Raw genomic sequence first — 21806 nt, forward strand, 5'->3', positions numbered from 1 at the left:
TCTACCAAACATTTAAAGAAGAGTTAGTACCTATTCTCAAACTGTTCCAACAATAGAAATGGAAGAAAAACTTTCCATCTCATTCTGAGGCCAACATTACCTTGATTCCAAAACCAGACAAAGACCCCACTAAAAAAGAGAATTACAGGCCAATATCCCTGATGAACATGGATGCAAAAATTCTAAACAAAATATTAGCAAATTGAGTCCAACAGTACATTAAAAAATCATTCACCACGATCAAGTGGGATTTCTTCCTGGGCTGCAAAGGTAGTTCGATATTCACAAATCAATCAACACGCTATACCACATTAATAAAAAAAAAGGATAAGAACCATAAATCCTTTCAACAGATGCAGAAAAAGCCATTTGTTAAAGTACAGCATCCATTCTTAATAAAAACCCTCAACATAGTTAAGGATAAAGGGAACACACTTCAACATCATAAGGGCCATATACAAAAAACCCACAGCTAATATAATCCTCAATGGGGAAAACTGGAGAATTTTTTCCTCTACGGTCAAGTACAAGACAGGGATGCCTATTCTCACCATTGTTAGTTAATAAATTACTGGAAGTCCTAGTCTCAACAGTCAGGTAACACAAAGAAATCAAAAGCATCCAAATTGGCAAGGAAGAAGTCAATCTTTCATTATTTGCAGATGACATGATACTCTGTAGAAAACCCCAAAGACTCCCACCAAAAATTGCTAGAACTGATACACGAATTTAGTAAAGTTGCAGGATACAAAATCAACGTACAGAAATCTGTTGCATTTCTAAACACTAATAATGAAGCAGCAGTAAGAGACATCACAGAATTGATCCCATATACAACTGCACCAAAAACTGGAAGATACCTAGGAATAAACCTAACCAAAGAGGTAAAGATGTGTACTCTGAAAGCCATACAACACTTATGGAAGAAACTGAAAATGACACAAAGAAATGGTAAAACATTCCATGCTAATGGATTAGAAGAACAAATACTCTTGAAATGTCTTTGCTATCCAAAGGAATCTACACATTTAATGCAATCCCTACCAAAACACCAACATTTTTCACAGCACTAAAACAAACAATCCTAAAATTTGTCCAGAACCACAAAAGACCCTAAATGGCCAAAGCAATCTTGAGAAAGAAAAGCAAAGCTGGAAGCTTCACAATTCCAAACTTCAAGTTACATGACCAAGCTGTAGTGATCAAGACAGTATGGTACTGGCAGAAAAACAGATACATAGATCAAAGAATGGAATAGAAAATCCAGAAATGGATTTGGATTTCCCAAAACTATATGTCAACAAATCTTCGACAAAGCAGGAAAGAATATTCAGCGGAAAAAAGTCTCTTCAACAAACGGTGTTGGGAAAACTGGACAACAACATGCAAAAGAATGAAACTGGACCACTTACTTATACTATACCCAAAAATTATTCCAAAAGGGATGAAAGACCTAAATGTGAGATAGAAGAACATCAAAATCCTAGAGAACACAGGCAGCAACCTCTCTGACATCAGCCGTGGCAACTTTACTTAGATACGTCTCCTGAAGAAAGGGAAACAAAAGCAAAAATGAACTACCGGGACTTCATCAAGATAAAAGCTTCTTCATAGCAAAGGAAACAATCAACAAAACTAAAAGGCATCCTTTGAACTGGAAGAAGGTATTTGCCAATGACATACCCAATAAAGGGTTAGTATCCAAAATCTATAAAGAACTTATCAAGCCCAACACCCAAAAAACAAATAACCCAGTGAATAAATGGGCAAAAGACATGAAAAGACACTTTTCCAAAGAGGACATCCAGATAGCTAACAGACATATGACAAAATGCTCAACATCACTCATCATCAGAGAAATACAAATCAAAACCACAATGAGATACCACCTCATACCTGTCAGAATGGCTAAAACGAACAACTCAGACAACAGAGGTTGGCAAGGATGCAGAGAAAGAGGAACCCCTTTGGCACTGCTGGTAGGAATGCAAACTGGTGCAGCCACTCTGGAGAACAGTATGGAGGCTCCTCAAAAAATAAAAAATAGAACTACCCTCCGACCCAGCAATTGTACTACCAGGTATTTATCCAAAGGATACAGGAGTGCTGATTCGAAGGGGTACATGCAGTCCAATGTTTACAGTAGCACCACTGACAATAGCCAAATTATGAAAGGAGCCCAAATGTCCATCAACTGATGAATGGATAAAGATGATGTGGTTATGTATGTATGTATGTACACATACATACACACATACACAATGGAATATTACTCGGTGGTCCAAAAGAATTAGGGGTGCCTGGATGGCTTATTCGGTTAATTGTACGACTTCAGCTCAGGTCATGATCGCACAGTGCATAGGTTCAAGCCCCACATCAGGCTATGTGCTTGACAGCTCAGAGCTTGGAGCCTGCTTCAGATTTTATGTCTCCCTCTCGCTCTCTGACCCTCCCCCAGTCATGCTCTGTCTCCCTTCCCTCTCTCAAAAATGAATAAAAGTTAAAAAAAAATTTTTTTAAAGAATGAAATCTTACCATTTGCAACAACATGGATGGAACTAGAATGTATTATGCTAAGCAAAGTAAGCCAGTCAGAGAAAGACAAACATCATGATTTCACTCATATGTGGAATTTAAGAAACAAAACATAAACATAGGGGAAGGGAAGCAAAAATAAGATAAAAACAGAGAGAGACACAAACCATAAGAGACTCTTAAATACAGAGAACTGAAGGTTGCTGGTGGGGTGTTGGGTGCGGGGATGGGCTAAATGGGTGATGGACATTAAGGAGGGCACTTCCACATTAATGAGCACTGGGTGTTGGGATGTGCACTGGGTATTATATGTAAGTGATAAATCAGTAAATTCTATTCCTGAAATCATTATTATATGTTAACTAACTTGGATTTAAATAAAATTTAAAAAAAAGAAAGAAATGGGCAGAAGACATGAGTAGACAATTTGCCAAAGAAGACATACAGACGGCTAATAGACATGTGAAAATATTCTCAACATCACTCATATCAGGGAAATACTAATGAAAAATTACAATGAGGCATCACCTCACACATGTCGAAATGACTAAAATTAACAACAAAGAAAACAACAGATGTTGGTGAGGATGTGGAAAAAGGAGGACCTTCTCACACCGCTGGTGGGAATGTGAACTAGTACAGCCACTCTGAAAAACAATATGGCGGCTCCTCAAAAAGTTAAAAATAGAACCTACCCTACAATCCAGCAATTGAACTACCAGGTGTTTACCCAAAGGATACAAAAATACTGATTTGAAGAGACACATGCACCTCAATGTTTATAGCAGCATTATCAACAAAAGCTAAATTATGGAAAGAACCCAAATTTCCATCAACTGATGAATGGATAAAGAAGATGTGGGAGATATATATAGATATAGATACACACACACACACACACACACACACACACACACACACGAATATTACTCAGCCATCATTAAAAATGAAATCTTACCACTTGCAAAGACTTGGATGGAGCTAGAGTGTATAATGCTAAGCGAAGTAAGTCAGGGAAAGACAAATACCATGTGATTTTACTCATATGTAGAATTTAAAAAACAAAACAGATGAACATAAGGGGAAAAAAAGAGGCAAACCATAAACTAGACTCTTAACCATAGATAACTGCTGGAGGGGAGGTGGGCTAGATGGGTGATGGGTATTAAGGAGAGCACCTGTGATGAGTACTGGGTGTTGTATGTTACTGATTAATCATTAAATTCTACTCCTGAAACTACTGTTACAACATATGTTAATTAAATGGAATTTAAATAAAAACTTGGGGGAAAAAAATCTAACAAAACATACAGGATCTATATGCTGAAAACAGTAAGACACCGATGAAAGAAATCAAAGAAGACCTAAATAACTGGAGAGACTATGTTCATCAAATGAAAGAGTCAGCATAGCAGAGATATCAGCTTTCCCTAAACTGTCTAAAGATTTAAGGCAATTACAATAAAAATTCCAGCAGAACTTTTTGTAGATATAGATAAACCAATTCTAAAACGTAAATGGAAAAGCAAAGGAGCTAGAAAAGCCAAAACAACTTTGCAAAGGAGGAATAAAGTTGTAAAGTCACACTAATTTCAAGACTTATAACAATAAAACTAGAGAAACCAAGAGCATCCAGACATATACCCACATAAATACAGCCAAATGGTATTTGACAAAGGTGCAAAAGTCAGTCAATAGAGAAAGGAAGCTCTTTTCAACAAATGATATTGGAACAAATGAACATTCATTTGCAAAAAAGGAACCCTGACCTAAACCTCATACCTTACACAAAAATTAACTTGAAATCAATAACAGATATACGTACAAACTGTAAAAGTTTTAGAATAAAACACAGGATTAGCCACATGGTAAAGTTAACATCACTAGCGATTAAGTCATATTGATAACATGTCCTTCTGATACGATGTGATGAAAATGGCAATTCACCTCTGTGGTATCCTTTCCAAAATCCCACAACCCAAGTATAACCATAACAAAAAGAGACACACCCCAACTGAAGGACATTTAACAAAATACCTGACCCAAACTCCTTAAATCTGTAAAGAAGATAAAAATTAAGGAAATACAGATGTTTTCAAAGACCAGAGACTAAACAAACTAAGGAGACATGATGACTAAATGCCTGGATCCTAAAACAACTTCAGTGGAAAAACTAGTTAAATAACAAGGGAGCAATGTTAGTTTCTCAGTTCTGACACACGTATCATGGTGATATAAGCTATTAACAATAAGGGAAACTGGTTGAAGGTATAGCAGATCAGTCTGTACTATCTTTGCAACTTTCTGTAAATTGAAAAAAATCAAAATTGTTTTGAAGTTTTCTTTGTTTTTGTTTTTGTTTTGTTTTGTTAAGTAGCAGAAACCTCTGTACCCTGGGGCAAAGAGTTCTTAAACACAGCATGAAACATGACCCATAAAGTAAAATACTGATAAACTGATAGGACAATACATCTATTAGAATACATCTAAAATAAAAAATACTGACATTGAGTGTTGATGAAGATGTAGAGCAACTAAAACTCTCATACATTGCTGGTGGGAATGCAGAATTGTTCAGTCCCTCGGGAAATCAGTTTGGCCATTTCTGTTTTTCCTTTTTTTTAATTAAGTTTTTATTTTAATTATAGTATAGTTAACATACAATGTTATACTAGTTTCAAGTGTATAGTGATTCAACAATTCCGTACGTCACCCAGTGCTCATCATGACAAAAGCACTCCTGAATCTCCATCACCTATTTCATCCATCCTCCCACCCACCTCTGGTAACCATTGGTTTGTTCTCTATAATCAAGCATCTGTTTTTCTGTTTTTTTTCCCCTTTGCTCATTTGTTTTGTTTCTCAAATTCCATGAGTGAAATCATATGGTATTTGTCTTATTTCATTTAGCATTATATCCTCTCTCTCTCCATCTATGTTGTTGCAAATGGCAAGGTTTCATTCTTTTTTATGGTTGAATAATACCAGTGTCTGTGTGTGTGCACCACACACACCATATCTTCTTTATCTGTTCTTCTATCAATGGACACTTGGGCTGCTTTCATATCTTAGCTATTGTAAATAATGCCGTTATAAACATAAGGGTGCATGTATCCATCCCTTTGAATTAGTGTTTCTATTTTTAGGGGGTAAATACCCAATAGTGTGATTACTGGATTGTAGGGTAGTTCTATTTTTAACCTTTTGAGGAACCCCCTACTGTACTCCACAGTGGCTGAACCAGTTTACATCCCCACCAAAAGTGCAAGAGGATTCCTTATTTCTCCATATCCTCACCAACACTTACTGTTTCTCGTGATTTTGACTTTAGACATTCGGACAGGCATGAGATGATATTCTCATTGTAGTTTTGATTTACATTTCCTTGATGATGAGTATCTTTTCATGTGTCTGTTGGTTACCTGGGTGTCTTTGGAGAAATGTCTGTTCATGTCTGCACATTTTTTAATTAGGATATTTATTTTTTGGGTGTTGAGTTGTACCAGCTTTTTATATATTTTTTATACTAATCTTTATCAAATATGTCATTTGCAAATATCATCTCCCATTCTGAGTGTTTCCTTTTAGTTTTGTTGGCTGTTTCCTTCACAGTGCAGAAGCTTTTTATTTTGATGCAGTCCCAATAGTATATTTTGGCCACTTCTTATAAAGTTAAAAATATGCACCTACCATATGACTAGCAATCTCACCCTAGGCATTTATCCCAGTGAACTAAAAATGTACTTTTATACAAAAATCTGTTCACAAATATTTATAACAGCTCTATTCATAAATGCCTAAACCTAGAGGTGCCTGGGTGGCTCAGTCAAACATCTGACTCTTGATTTCAGCTCAGGTCATGATCTCACAGTTCGTGAGATCGGGCCCCACACTGGGATCTGGGCTGACAGCAGGAAGCTTGCTTGGGATTCTCTCTCTCCCTCTCTCTCTGCCCCTCCCCTGCTCACAAACTCTTTCTCTCTCTCTCTCTCTCTCTCTCTCTCAAAAATAAACTTTAAAAATAATAAATATAAATGCCCAAACCTAAAAACAACCCTAATGTCATTCAAGGAGTGAATGAATAAACAAACCAGTATATATCCAGACAACAGAATACTGCTCAGCAATAAAAAGGAACAAACTATTGATACAGAATTACTTCAAAGGATCTCAAAAGCGTTATGTTGAGTAAAAGAAACTAGTCTCAAATAGTTACTACATAATTCCATCTCTATGACATTCTTAAAAGGAAAAAACTATCAAAACTAAAAATATATCAGTGATTGCAGGAAATTATAATGGACAAGAAGAGCTTTCTGGGAAGTTACAGAACTGTTCTATATTCTGATTGTGGTGGTAGTTTTAAGAAACCTATACATAGGAACATGTGTGTGACTGGGTTGGGTAAGCATCTAACTTAGTTTGGGCTCAGGTCATAATCTCATAGTTCATGAGATCAAGCCCCATGTCAGGCTCTGTGCTGACACTGCCCTGTCTCTCTGTCTCTCTGCCCCTTCCCTGCTTGTGCTGTCCCTATCTCTCTCAAAATAAATAAATACACATTTAAAACAAACAAAACCCTATACATATGTGTTGAAGTTCAATGAACTATTCATCAAAAAAAGGTTAATTTAACTATATACTAATTTTAACTAAAACATTTTTAAAGTAAATGTAAAGGTTAAAAAAGCTAACAAGAGATTTTCATTAATATATAAAAAGAAATAGATCACTAACATGTACTGCATTAATACATAGAAAGGTTTCACTCACTCATTCAATAATTATTTTTAAACTAAAAAATATGTGTCAAACACAATTTTGGGAAATAAATATTAAACAGTTGATCAGAATGAATATATTTTGCCTATGGAATGGACATGAATTGGGGGGGACCAGTTGTCAAAGTGTATGGGTTATACACTGCTCCCTCAAAATACATGTCTATCTAGAAGCAAAAAAAAAAAAAAAAAAGGTTGAACAGAGATTTTATAACAGCATTCAAATTTTGATAAACACATTATGTACCACTATCTTACTAAATCATCACAATTATTCTTAAAGATACATATTATTTATTACTCTGTCTTTATGAACATAGAAACCAACTCAGAAAAATTGCCCAAAACTGAAAATAAGTACTTGAGCTAGAAATTCAACATAAGTATGTCTCATTCACTGTCTGCCCAAACAGTAGGTGTTCAATTAATGGTAAATGAGGTGAATGAGTGAGTACATGCAAAATCATGTTCTATGACACCATGCTGCCTTCCGGTCTTTTGCCATTTTAAATGTACATATTCACATTTTAAAAGATCCGAAGAGAATCTGGATTGATTACATTAAATGGCAATTTATTAAATTCCTCTTATACTTGTTTAAATTCAGTTTTTAAAAGTTCACACTAAAATGACAGGCATATTTATGAAACAATATACAGTTTATTTGCATTTGCAATTAGTTTTCTTTTTTTTTTAAGCAAGCTACATAGTCTACTTGCTATAGTAATCACACTGAAATGAAGAAAAAAAGAAGCAAAGAAATTATCATTTTCCCCTTTATTGAAATTCTTCAATAAAAAATCAAGAGACCAACTCATACCAACAGACAAACATAACACCAGTATATAAATGTATTTTACCTAGGTGTCCTTTCTTGACCATACACACATACTTGAGACATTTTGGTAGTGGTATGCTTCAATACCACCCCTACCAAAATGAGATAAAGACCTTTTAAGTGTGATGTACCTCTTATATTAATCCATCACATTTATAATTTAGATATGATGAGTTATGATGTTATCATGTAACTGAGATCAACATTTTATTTCAATTTAATTTCCAACAATACACATTAAGTTTTCTACAGTAAGTAAATGTTTCATGCTAGTCATCAGAATTATAGTTAGGCTCTACCCTAGATAATGAAACAAACTGCAGAAAAGAATAAACAGCAGGCCTGTGACTACTATCCTTAGAATGGCCTGCTTGCAAGGCTGACCTTTGGCAGGCACCTAGGAATTTGGATTTGGAGAAGGTTCTCAAAAAACTCTTCAATAAGAGTTACTGTGCTTAAACTACACAATGTGGTTTATGTTGAACACCAGCTTTTCTTCTGGGAATCTGAAATTTTGTTATGTACCGGTCAGAAGGTGCCAGCCCCCAAATACAAACCCTGAAAGCTGAGCCGCTAACAACCTTCGTTGGTAGATGTTTCATATGTGTTGTTACAACTTATTGTTAAGGGAATTTAAGTATATCTTGAGTAACTCCATTAGGAAAGGATTCAAACACTTCTTCCAACTTTGCCTCGGTCACCTTTTCTCTAGATTGATATTGTTAGCATAATAAATCATAGTAAGTGTAACCTCGGGCTTAGTTCTATTCATCCTCCTGACAAATCACTGAACCTGGGGGAGGTCTTGGGGTCTCCCAACACACATACTAAAAGTTACCTGAGTAAAATGTATACTTACCATCTTACCAGGCAATGTGCTCTCGGAGGAAAGTCATTATTCATACACAACAAATCTTGCATAGACTGTGGAATAACATCTACAAAAACATTTCATAATGAAAAAATTAGTATGTTCATTCTAAGGCAAAATTTTGTAACATGATTTAAAAAAATCATATTACATAACACGTCTTGCTAGTCCATATAGTTATGCAATTGCTTAAAGATTTATATCTAGGGCTATCTCTAAGATTTGGGGTGAAAAAGGTGTCCTTCTCATGGGGGCCTGGGTGGCTCAGTTGGTTAAGCATCCGACTTCAGCTCAGGTCATGATCTCATGGTTTATGAGTTTGAGCCCTGCATTGGATTCTGCTGATAGCTCAGAGCCTGGAGCCTGCTTTGGTTTCTGTGTCTCCCTCTCTCTCTCTCTGACCTTCCCTGACTCGCGCTCTGTTTTTCCTCTAAAAAATGAATAAACATTAAAAAATATATATATATAATAAAGATGTCTCTCTCTCAACGTCTTTTATTTCTAAAAAGCCAGCTTCTAAGTATTGTTCCCATGTTTATAATATTTTCCTTTCTTCTATGTCATGACTCAAACAGTTCCTCAGCCTTACTAGAAAGCCATGTTTTATCTCTTCTTCTTGGTCTGCCCTTGTCTCTACTTTTCTTCAAAACTACTTACAGTCCTGTCACTTCCTTACCACCTCCTATGGCCAGCCTTTGCTGGCCTCTGGCCATCTTAAGTGTTCTTATAAAACCATTAACCAGGTTCCCACTTATAACCCATGTATCTTTAAACACTTGTAATTTATAATAAGATACTGACGTATATCATCCTTATTTATTTATAAATGCATAATAAACTCAAAGCATAAAAAATATTTATAACATTTCCTTTGTTGTATAGTCATAATTCCTTAGCAAATTTATGTTTAATTACCTTTTAAAAAAGAGTATATAGGAGAACACTAATGACTTGATGCTTTAACTAAAGCCAACAAACAACTCCAACAAAATAAACTATCAGTGCTCAAATCTTCTGACCTCCGAAAATATAGTTTTAAATGTGTATCTCCAAATTAAATGAATTGATGGTTTACTTGTAACTTCTACCACTAGGTACAGCTTCAATCACAACCAAATTCAAACTGCATCATACATATATACATATGTACATATACATACATACAACAATAATGACTTAACTAAAATCCATTCATCTTCTCTCAGACCACAGTTCATCTCAGAAACACTGATTCTGAGGCTCCTGGGTATCTCAATCGGTTGAGAGTCTAACTCTTGATTTCGGCTCAGGTCATGATCTCATGGGTTGTGAGACCGAGTCCCATGTTGGGCTCTGCACTGACAGCATGGAGCCTACTTGGGATTTTCTCTCTCCCTTTCTCTCTACCCTTCCCCATCCCACACTCTCTCTCTGTCCCTCTCTCTCAAAACAAATAAACATTAAAAAAAAAAACAAAACCAAAAAACACTGATTCTAAGCCTCCTTATTTTAACAGCTTCTTCTTGATGTTCCTCAAATTAATAGCACTTAAGATTTCTCTCCCTTTAACAGTTTGCTTCATTAATGAGCAAAATGTTGGAACTGGAACTTTCTGGGCTATTATCAGACTTCCCACCAGCTGCATATATTTCCCTCTTCCCCTTCCTCCTCAAGTACACTTATTCATATTCTGGTTTAATTATTTTACTGTATAAATTGTCTTAATTATGTGTATATATAGTCAGTGTGATCTGCCCTAGTTTACAAATCTGAATGCAGATGCTATCTACTTGTTTTGTTTCTAAGAATGCCAATAATAAAGGTAATATAATTTTATTCCTATACAAGAAAAGGCACAAATATTTCAGGCCTATACTTACAAATAATATCTGTATTGACCAGAAAAACTTTTTTTCTTAATTTATTTTTTTCAGTTGAAGTATAATTGACATATAACATTATCTTAGTTTCATGTGTATGACGTAACAACTTGATAACTGTATACACTGCAAAACGATCAACATAAATCTAGTCAGCATCTGTCACCAGTTAAAAAACATTTTCTTGTCATAGAATTTTTAAGATTTACTCTCTGAGTAACTTTCAAATATGCAATACAGTACTATTAACTATAGTTGCCATGCTATACATTAATTACATTCCTAGGACTTACTTATAACCACGAGTGTACCTTTTGACCCTCTTCATCCATGTTGCCCACCCCACCCTACCCCCAACCTCCATCTCTGGGAACCACCAATCTGTTCTCTTTAACTATGAGGTTGGTGAGTTTTGTTTTTGTTCTTGTTTTTGTTTTTTAGATTCTACATATAAGAGAGAACATATAATAAATGTCTTTGTCTGACTTATTTCACTTAGCATGATGCCTTCAATTGCCCTGAAAAATTTAAACACACATTCTGTGTATTTATTTTTTGAGTGAGTTAAGAAGGGCATCTGACTGAAAGCTGCAAAATTAATACTGTTTTAACACCTTGCTCACTCACTATTATATACCACTCTAACTCAGGACAGAGATTTTGGATGATTTGACCTATGAACTACAAGCACCATTTACGGAGATTTGAGCAATGTGACCTATTACCAACCATAAGCACTATTTACTGAGTACCTAGCATGGGTGAGGTCCTGATATAGGTGCTCATATACACTATCTCATTAAACCTTCCCATTAATCTGCTGGGTGGTATTACTTTGCTTTTCAAGTGAGATAATTCAGACTTAGAAAGGTCAAGTAACTAGTAAGAAGAAAAGCCAGAATTTTAATCCACTTGATCTGACAAATTATGGGGTATATCCAAAACACTATCCTGACAAATGAGTAATTTTATTTTATTTTTTTAATATTTATTTATTTTTGAGAGAGACAGAATCAGAATGCGAGTGGGTTGGGGCAGACAGAGAGGGAGGCACAGAATCCAAAGCAGGCTCCAGGCTGCAAGCTGTAAGCACAGAGCCTGACATGGGGCTCGAACTCATGACCTGTGAGAACATGACCTAAGCCGAAGTCGGGCGCTCAACCAACTGAGCCACCCAGGTGCCCCAGAGTAATTTTATTCTTAAATCCTTCAAATCCAGGTTTAATTCTCCATTACACCTTCTCTGATCTCTCTCAATTAGACCTGACCACATCTCCTCTAAACTTCAGCAGAAGTTTAAAGAACTTTATCTGTGCTCTGGGACTGAACTTACCACTTTCTACCTCCTACTGCTGTGACCTCATCTCCCCTATTGGAACGTAAATTTCTTATAACTGTGGATTCAACTGAGCTTAGCAAAGTACCTAGAACATGTTAGGCACTCAATAAATATTTGCTAATCTAATTAACTTTGAAATGAATGATGCTATAAAAATTCCTCTAAAAAGATCATACTCTGAAAATAAAACAAAAAAGATCATACTCTGTTTCAGATGTGGTGAAACAACTCTGCATAGGTAAAACATCTCCAGAGATACTACTTTATATATATATTTTTTTAAGTTTATATATTTATCTTGAATGAGAGAGAGAGAAGGGGAGGGGCAGAGAGAGAGGGAGAGAGAATCACAAGCAGGCTCTGCACTGCCAGTGCAGAACCCCACGCAGGGCTTGAACCCACGAACCGTGAGATCATAACCTGAGCTGAAATCCAGAGTCATATGCTTAACCAAATGAGCCACCCAGGCGCCCACAGAGGACAGTACTTAATGAAGAGAACTAAATTCATAATTCAAAATTATAATCACTCTTACAGTCATTAGGTTAAAAATAACTAGTAACACAGGGCACCTGGGTGGCTCAGTTGGGTTAAATGCCTGACTCCTGATTTTGGGGCAGGTCATAATCTCATGGTTCATGGGATCGAGCACTATATTGGGCTCTGCAATGACAGCACAGAGCTTGCTTGGGATTCTCTCTCTCCCCCTCTCTCTGCCCCACCCCACACGCTCACACTCTCTCTCTCTTAAAATAAACAAACATTAATAAAACTAAAATAAAATAAAATAAAGATAATTAGTAACAACTTACCTTCCAATACTTCATCCTTTCCTTCTTTGTCAGTGGAGTCTTGTACAAGATAATGATGAGTGACTGAGAACTTGAAATCAGCAAAGGAAATTTCATCTGATTTCTCTTCCCATGTGCCAGAAGTAAATACACCCTATATTTAACAATGGAAAAATACCCATTTTTAAAAAGAAAATTCCCTTAGAATATCAACTATCAAGTGACATGCAAAATTAAAAATTTGAAATAATTTTTGAGATAAATATATAAAATAATATACAGTAAATTCCATGCCTCTAACATACAAAAAAAATTCCTACCATTAGCAGAATCTGGTTACATTTAGCTAAAAATGATTAAATTTTATCAATTTTAAAATTTAGAAAAAATACAAGGCAATAAAATATACTTTTATTCTAAAAATCTCAAATCCAATAACATCACTATATAGTGCACCACATTATTAGACATCAGAAATAGCTTAATAAAAAAGCAGTTTGTAGACTCAATTTAAGTGACATGACATTTGTAGCACTTACTTAACATGTTTTTGCAAGCATCTTTATCAAGCTTTGGTATTCAAATATTTTCATTTCAACTGCAACTCCTTGACTGGAAAACATTTTAATTAAAAGTCCCAGAGTCCCCTCACTTATGCAACATAATCATAAAAAAGAATTTTCCCCATGGGCCCTGAATCTCCCATAGTTATTCTTTCCACTGGAGAGGTATATAGTCATTACAACATAGCACCACTATGAGGCAGAAAATACCAACCCAGCAATTTGCCAACCACAGACAGTCCCAAATTAGATATAAAATATGTAAGGAATGATTTTGTTCATTACTGAGTTTTTATAAAAAGTGTTTTCACAACCATACCTTATGTATAATACTCAAGTGTTTTATATTTGTTGCTGGCAAAGTATTCATAATTCTGAATTGAGTTAAATCGTATTTTAAATGTCTCAAAGGTATCTTATTATGTAAATATATTAAATAGCAATCTTTTTATATTAAGAGAAAAATCACTTGTATGGTACATATCAGAAACTATACTTTTTATATGTTAAGTTTCTCTAAAGTGTGGTTAACCTGTATTAAATTAAGACATCTATGGATGATACCAAAATTCTCAAACTGTAATAAGCATTATAATGATATACGTAAGAATATGGTGTACTATGAGGAACGCCCACTATAACGCAGTTAAGTCTAAACGTACAGACAAGGAAGAAGCCCAGGAAACGAGAGGTAAGCCTATTTGTTAAGCTTGCAAAAAAGGTGAAACATTCTTTTTAAATGATATAAAGAAACATTATCTGACCCTACTCTGGATTCTGGGTACCACTGGAAACCTTATGAACAGCCAGTTCAAGAAGGATTTGGTTGTATTCATTAAAGAGGAGGTATCTAGGTTCTGTCTCCCAAATAAACTTTTTAAGATAATTAGTTCAATTGAAAAACAACATTGTAACCTGCCTCCTTCATTTCCATTATGATACAGTCCTTTAATAACAAATTTAAGTATGGTGTATATTTATGATTACACTCAGAAATGACAACTTTAGTCCAATATTAATCTAGTGATTCATCAAAAACAACCTCTGAGGGCCCCAATCAGACAATAAAAATAAATAAGCATGTAGACTAGAAGGAAATAAAACTGTCTGCATTCACAATGATCTGACATGTACCTAGAATAGTCAAAGCAACCTACAAACTACTAAAACTAACTGGTGAGTTTATAATGTTGTGGAATTCAAAATCAATATACAAAAACCATGTGTATTTTTTTAGGTAGGCTCCACGCTGGGCATGGAGCCCAACACAGAGCCTGAACTCATGACCCTGAGATCAAGACTTGAGCTGACATCAAGAGTTGGACACTTAACCAACTGAGCCACCCACGTACCCCAAAAACCATCTGTATTTTTTTGAAGTATATTTATTTATTTTGAGAGAGAGCAGGGAAGAGGCAGAGAAGAGGTGGGGAAGAGAATCCCAAGCAGGCTCTGTGCTGTCAGTGCAGAGCCTGACATGGGGCTTGATCCCACGAACCATGAGATCCACAACCTGAGCCCAAATCAAAAGTCAGACACTTAACAGACTGCATCTGTATTTTTATATACATGCAGTAAACACCTGGGAGATGAATTTTTTTAAATACCACTCTTACAACATCAAAAACAAATCAATTCTCTAGGAATACACTTAATGAAAAATAGCAAGAACTCTACCTAAGAACGCTTCAAAACATTGATAAGAGGGATTAAAGACCTAAATAGAGCTAAATGTACATGGATTGGAAGACGCAACAGCAGTAAGATGTCATTCTCCTCAAATCTATATATTCAATATAATCCTAATTAAAATCCCAGCAGGTATTTTGTAGAAATTGACAAGCTGATTCTAAAAGTAATATGAAATCCAAAGGACCTAAAATACCTAAAATAATTCTGATGGAAAATATACCAGCTGATTTTAAGATTTACTTTGCTATAGTAATTAAGATGGTATAGTACTACCATAAAGACAAATAGTTCAATAAAACTTAAGAGTCCAAAAATAGATTCCCATTTATACTTCATTTTACAACAGAAGAGCTACTGCAATTTAGTAGGGAAAGAATGATCTTTTCAACAAATGGCCCTGGAATAAAAAGATATTCTCATGGAGAAAAGCAGAGCTGTCTTTACAACATTGAGATAGGCAAAAGATTCCTTTGACAGTACAATACACAAAAGGCATTTAACAATAAAATTAAAAATTAAGAAAATGAGGAGCCCCCAAATATATAAAATAGTTAATAACAAACATAAAGGAACTAATCAATAATAATATAGTAGTAGTAGGGGACTTTAACACCCCAGTGACATTAATGGAAATATCACCTAAACATAAAATCAACAAGAAAACAAGAGCATTGAATGACAATGGACCAGATGGATTTAACAGATATATTCAGGACATTCCATCCTAAAACAACAGAATACACCTTCTTTTTAAATGCACATGGAACATTCTCCAGAACAGATCACATATTAGGCCACAAAACAAGCCTCAACAAATTCAAAAAGACCATGCATCTTTTCTAACAACACTATGAAACTAGGAGTCAACCACAAGAAAAAAAACTAGAAAGAGCACAAATACATGGAGGATAAATACATGCTACTAAACAATGAATGAGTCGACTAGGAAATGAAAGAAGAAATAAAAAACTACAAGGAAAAAGGAAAACACAATGTTCAAAACCTTTGGGACATACCAAAAGCTGTTCTAAGAGGGAAATTTAATCTAACAGGCTTACCTCAAGAAGAAAAATCTCAAATAAACAACATGACTTTACACAAAAAGGAGCTTTTATAAAAAGAATAAACAAAACCTAAAACCAGTAGAGGGAAGGAAATAATAAAGATTAGAGCAGAAATAAATGATATAGAAACCTAAACACACACACACACACACACACACACACACACACACACTGGAACAGATCAGTGAAACCAGGAGCTCATTCTGTGAAACCAATCATTAAAAAAGAGAAAGGATTCAAATAAATAAAGTCACAAATGAGAGAGGGGAAATAAAAAAAAAATCACAGAAATACAAACAATTGTAAGTGAATATTTTGAAAAGCTATATGCCAACAAACTGGACAATCCAGAGGAAATGGGTAAATTCCTAGAAACATATAAACTACCAAAACTGAAAAATTTGCACAGACCGATAACCAGCAAAGAACCTGAATCAGTAATCAAAAAACTCCCAACAAACACAAGTCCAGGACCAGATAGCTTCATAGGCAAATTCTACCAAACATTTAATGAAGAGTTAATGCCTATTCTTCTCAAACTACTTCAAAACATAGAAAAGGAAGGGTGCCTGGGTGGCTCAGTTGGTTAAGTGTCCAACTTCAGCTCAGGTCATGACTTCACTGTTTGTGGGTTCAAGCCCTGCATGGGGCTCTGTGCTGACAGCTCAGAGCCTGGAGCCTGCTTCAGATTCTGTGTCTCCCTCTCTTTCTGCCCCTCCCCCCGCTCACCCTCTGTCTCTCTCTCAAAAAATAAACGTTAAAAAAATGTTTTTTAAATATAGAAAAGAAAGGAAAATTTCATTCTATCAGGCCAGCATTATCCTGATGCCAAATCCAGATAAAGACACCACAAAAGAAGAGAACTACATGGCAATATCCCTGAAGAACACAGATGCAAAATCCTCAATAAAAAAATACTACTAAACTGAATCCAACAATACATTAAAAAAAAATCATTCAACACAACCCAGTAGGATTTATTCCCAGAACTCCAAGGTGGTTCAATATTAGCAAATCAATCAATATGATACATCATATCAATAAGAGAAAGGGTAAGTAACCAGGGGCCCCTGCCTGGATGGCTCAATGGGTTAAGCATGTGACTTTGGCTCAGGTCAGTATGTCACAGTCTGTGAGTTTGAGCCCCACATCAGGCACTGTACTGACAGCTCAGAGCCTGGAGCCTGCTTTGGATTTTGTGTCTCCCTCTCTTTCTGCCCCTCCCCTACTTGTGCTCTGTCTCTCTCAAAAATAAAGAAACATCTTAAAATAAATTTTTTTTATTTAACAAACTAAAAACTGTTTCTTCTACTGCCAAATGCAACACATTATTGAAAAGGACAAAAATACAGTGAAGCATTAAAAAACAGTGAATTTTTTTCCATTTCTTTTTTTGAGGAGGATAAAGCAATGGTTCTCAAGCTAATTACATTTTATAACCACTGAAGAGGCTTAAAAAATATACTGATAACTAGGTTCCACAATAGACCAATTAAATCGGAATCTCTGAGGTTGTAGCCTAGACACTAGAATTTTTCAAATGTTCCAATATGTAGTCAACATAGGAAAACACTTGGTATAGAGCTAGAAATTAAAGCTTTCATCCACTGGTATAAGAAATCCTTTTGACGATACACAATATTAAAATACAAGCATTAAAAAATCATCTGTGCTGGCACAACTGGATATCTATATGCAAAAACAAAAAAAAATGAAATTGGATCCTTTCCTTAGACTAGACATGAACAGTCAAAATGGACTGCATATCTAAATATAAGAGCAAAAACTAAAGACACCATCAAGAAAGTGAAAAGAAAGCCCACAACAATACAGAAAAACAGGAGAAAATACTGGCAAATTATGTATCTCATAAGGGATTTGTAGCCAAAATGTATAAGCAGCATTTACACTAAATAATAAAAAGACAAGTAATCCAATTTAAAAATGGGCAAAGGATCTGAATAGACATTTCCCTAAAGAAGATATACAAATAGCCAGTAAGAACATGAGAAGATGTTTAATATCAACAGCCATTAGGCAAATGCAAATCAAAATAACAATGAGGTATCATTTCACATACACTAGGATGTCTATAATCAAAAAGATAACAAGTGTTGGTGAGGATGTAGAGAGATCAGGACAAATACAAATGTAAAATGATGCAGCACAATCAGGCAGTTCCTCAAAAGATTAAAAATGAAGTTACTATATGAACCAACAATTATATTCCTAGATATATACCCAGAAGAAATGATAACACACATCCACACAAAAACTTATACATGAAGGTTCATAGAAGCATTACTCATAATAGCCAAGAAGTAGAAATAATGCAAATGTCAGTCAACTGATAAATGGATAAATAAAATGTGATGAATCCTGACAACAAAATAGTATATAGCAATAAAAAGAAAAGAACTAATAAATGCTACAATATGGACCAAACTTGAAAGCTTTATGCTAAGTGAAAAAAATCCAACATGCCAAAGCCTACATATTGCATGATTCCATTTATACAAAATGTTCAGAACAGACAAATCTAAAGAGATAGAAAGTTATTGCCTAAGGATAGGAAAAAACAATAAGTGACTGCTAAATGGTACAGGGTTTCTTTTGGGAGTGATGAAACTGTTCTTGAATTGATTGTGGTAGGGTGCCTGCGTGGCTTAGTCAGTTAAACATCTGACTTTAGCTCAGGTCATGATCTTGTGGTCCGTGAGTTCAAGACCCACGTCGGGCTCTGTGCTAACAGCTCAGAGCGAGGAGCCTGCTTCAGATTCTGTGTCTCCCTCTCTCCCTGCCCTTCCCCCGCTCATGCTATCTCTCTCTCAAAAATAAACATCAAAAAAAATTTTTTTAATTGGTTGTAGTTAACGGTTGTACAGCTCAGTCAACATACTAAAAACCACTGAATTATATATCTTAAATTGGTGAACTATACAGTATAGAAATTGCAACTCAATAAAAAATTTAGACTGAGAAGACTGTTTTTGAGTCACAATATTTTACAACTATCTACTCTGTCTAAAAAACATTCCAGGCAGTTTCAAATGTGAATTCACAACAATCTTCTTTAAAAGATAAAGAAGATTATATGCCCCTCCCTTGCTCTTGCTCTCTCAAAAATGAATAAACGTTAAAAAATTTTTTTTAAGTAAAGAAGATTGGGGCACCTGGATGTCTCAAGTTGGTTAAGTATCTGACTTTGGCTCAGGTCATGATCTTGTGGTTCGTAAATTCAAGCCCTGCTTCAGGCTCTGTGCTGACAGCTCAGAGCCTGGAGCCTGCTTTGGATTCTGTGTCTCCCTCTCTCTCTGCCCCTCGCCTGCTGTCTCTTTCTCTCTCTCAAAAATAAATAAACATTAAAATACACACATACATAAAAAGAAGTTTAAAAAAAACTCAATGAACATTTCATCCATTTCTGGAATAAGACAAACCAAATATTTCTCTAGCCACAAGCAACTCTAAAACCACATGCTTTTCAATTAGTTTTCCTAAAACAAAACAAATATGCTAGTATGCTGGCAAAGTAGCACACAAATAAACACCTACTACAGCAGTTGCCCCTCACCACGGTTTCACTTCGAACAGTTTCAGATAACCACAATCAACTTCGGTCCAGAAGCAGATGATCCTCTTTCTGACATATCATCAGAAAATCAATAGTAGACTAACACTACATCACAACGCCTATCATTCACTCACTTCATATCATGTAGGCATTTTATCATCTTACATCATCACAAGAAGAAAAAGGGTAAGCACAGTACAAAAAGATATTTTGAGAGAGACATTTACATAACTTTTATTACAGTATATTGTTTTAATTATTATTTTATTATCAGTTGTTGTTAATCTCCTACTGTGCCTAATTCATTAATTGAACTATCACATGTATATACATGCAGGAAAAAAATATATAGGGTTCAGTACTATCCATGATGTCAGGCATCCATAGGGGTTTTTGGAACATATCCCCTACAGATAAGGGCTAACTACTGTACAACTCAATTCCAACAGATACCTGATGATTCCAAACAAAACCTCTAAAAGACAGCAAAAATGTAAAAGAACATATTTAATCTAGAAAGCTGACACTGCACTTTCCACGTATTTTGTATGTGATATGGTTTGTAATAGTAATGAACGTTTCATGGCAAAGTTTCCAGTGTATTTATTATACGTTCATGGATACTGGCCATGACAACACGAGATTAATAAAAAACTACATCTAATCACACACAAACACAGAAACCCAAAAAACAGTCATCTATATACCTTCCACTCTTCACAGGTAGCCTGGGTGGCCCTCAGACTGGATCAGGATCATCCCACTAAAAGCACAGAAGGAGAGGGGAATGATATTAAGGCTCAGTCCAGAAGCTCTTCTCCATGGAACTTTGACTTTAGTTCCAGAGGGTTATTAAAAACCCTAATAAAGGAAATTCGGAAACAAAGGGGAACTTGAGACCAGTCCCTCTTAAATCAATAAAGAGCCACAATTCATCCAGAGAACATTCAACTAGCTAAAAACTCCAACAGTAAGAGATCCTAGGGAAAGGGGATACAGTCAACTACAAGTTAATCATAACAAATACTCATCCTCAAGGTAAAAAACCAGTAGGTTTAAGTAGACATAAGATACACTGGTGGACACAAATGAGTCTCCATTAGAGGCAATAAGTACTCTTGAGGGCCACCTCAGGCATTCAGCTGTAACAGAAGTTTGGGCCTACCTCCACAGCCCAAGCATTTTATCTCTTGATCTGACTTCATCTGTAGAGATAACCTTCTCATTTGTTCACACAGTATTTGTTTAAATAGTGGCATAGGTCCTATACCAAATTAAAGTTCAAAATGAAATTCATGATGTACACTGAAAATTTTACTTAACGCACTGAAAGAACTATGTGCTATAACTCAATGGCAAGCAAAAAATCTTTTTAAAATATATAAAAGAAAAGACGATCTAGGAAATAATAGAACTGAAAATGTCTGAAGACACCTCTAATCTATCTCAGATTAAAGCTGAGCTTTTTCAGCCAGGTTTTATACTTTATTTCTCCCCAGCTGGATGCTAAATTTTTAACTTCTAGGAGTTCTAAGGAAACAATGAATTAATTTTATAGCAAAAAGTGTTAAGTAATTCCATGTGTTCATATTCTATTCTGCTTAAGCAAATAGCATTTTAAAGCCTCTGGTGCAGCAGTAGACTGAGATAGCACAATGCCACAAAAGGTTATGGTAAGCAACAGAACTAGATTTCCAGAGGTGCCTGAGGGGCTCAGTCAGTTAAGCACCGACTCTTGGTTTTAGAGTCTGTTCAGGTCATGATCTCAGTGCATGATTTCATGCACTCTATCCTGTGCACAACTCACGGTTGCAGAATGATGGAGCTTTACTGGATTTAGGCAACAGAGGACAAACTTCAAAGATGACAGAGAAGTTCTAAAGTTAAGACATAAAGCCT

General features: G+C 35.4%; 1 protein-coding gene across 6 annotated transcripts in view; it reads right to left on the reverse strand.

The window, feature by feature from the left end:
- RAB3GAP1 (RAB3 GTPase activating protein catalytic subunit 1) overlaps window positions 1-21806 on the reverse strand; it is a 111630-nt gene that overhangs the window by 76143 nt on the left and 13681 nt on the right. For 4 of the 6 annotated variants that reach the window (XR_009251601.1, XM_058694879.1, XM_058694869.1 and 1 more), the window contains 2 exons: window positions 13036-13168; window positions 9014-9092 (listed from right to left, as the gene is read on the reverse strand). Coding sequence is in view for 5 of the 6 variants with exons in the window: in XM_058694879.1 (XP_058550862.1) it covers window positions 9014-9092; window positions 13036-13168 (212 nt within the window). In the remaining variant the exon portion in view is untranslated. Of the gene's footprint in view, window positions 1-9013; window positions 9093-13035; window positions 13169-20614; window positions 20671-21806 lie in introns of all 6 variants that reach the window. The other 2 variants (XM_058694891.1, XM_058694899.1) reach the window with 1 other exon arrangement.

Source organism: Neofelis nebulosa, chromosome 2 (assembly GCF_028018385.1).
Source record: "Neofelis nebulosa isolate mNeoNeb1 chromosome 2, mNeoNeb1.pri, whole genome shotgun sequence".
Classification (NCBI taxonomy): domain Eukaryota; kingdom Metazoa; phylum Chordata; class Mammalia; order Carnivora; family Felidae; genus Neofelis; species Neofelis nebulosa.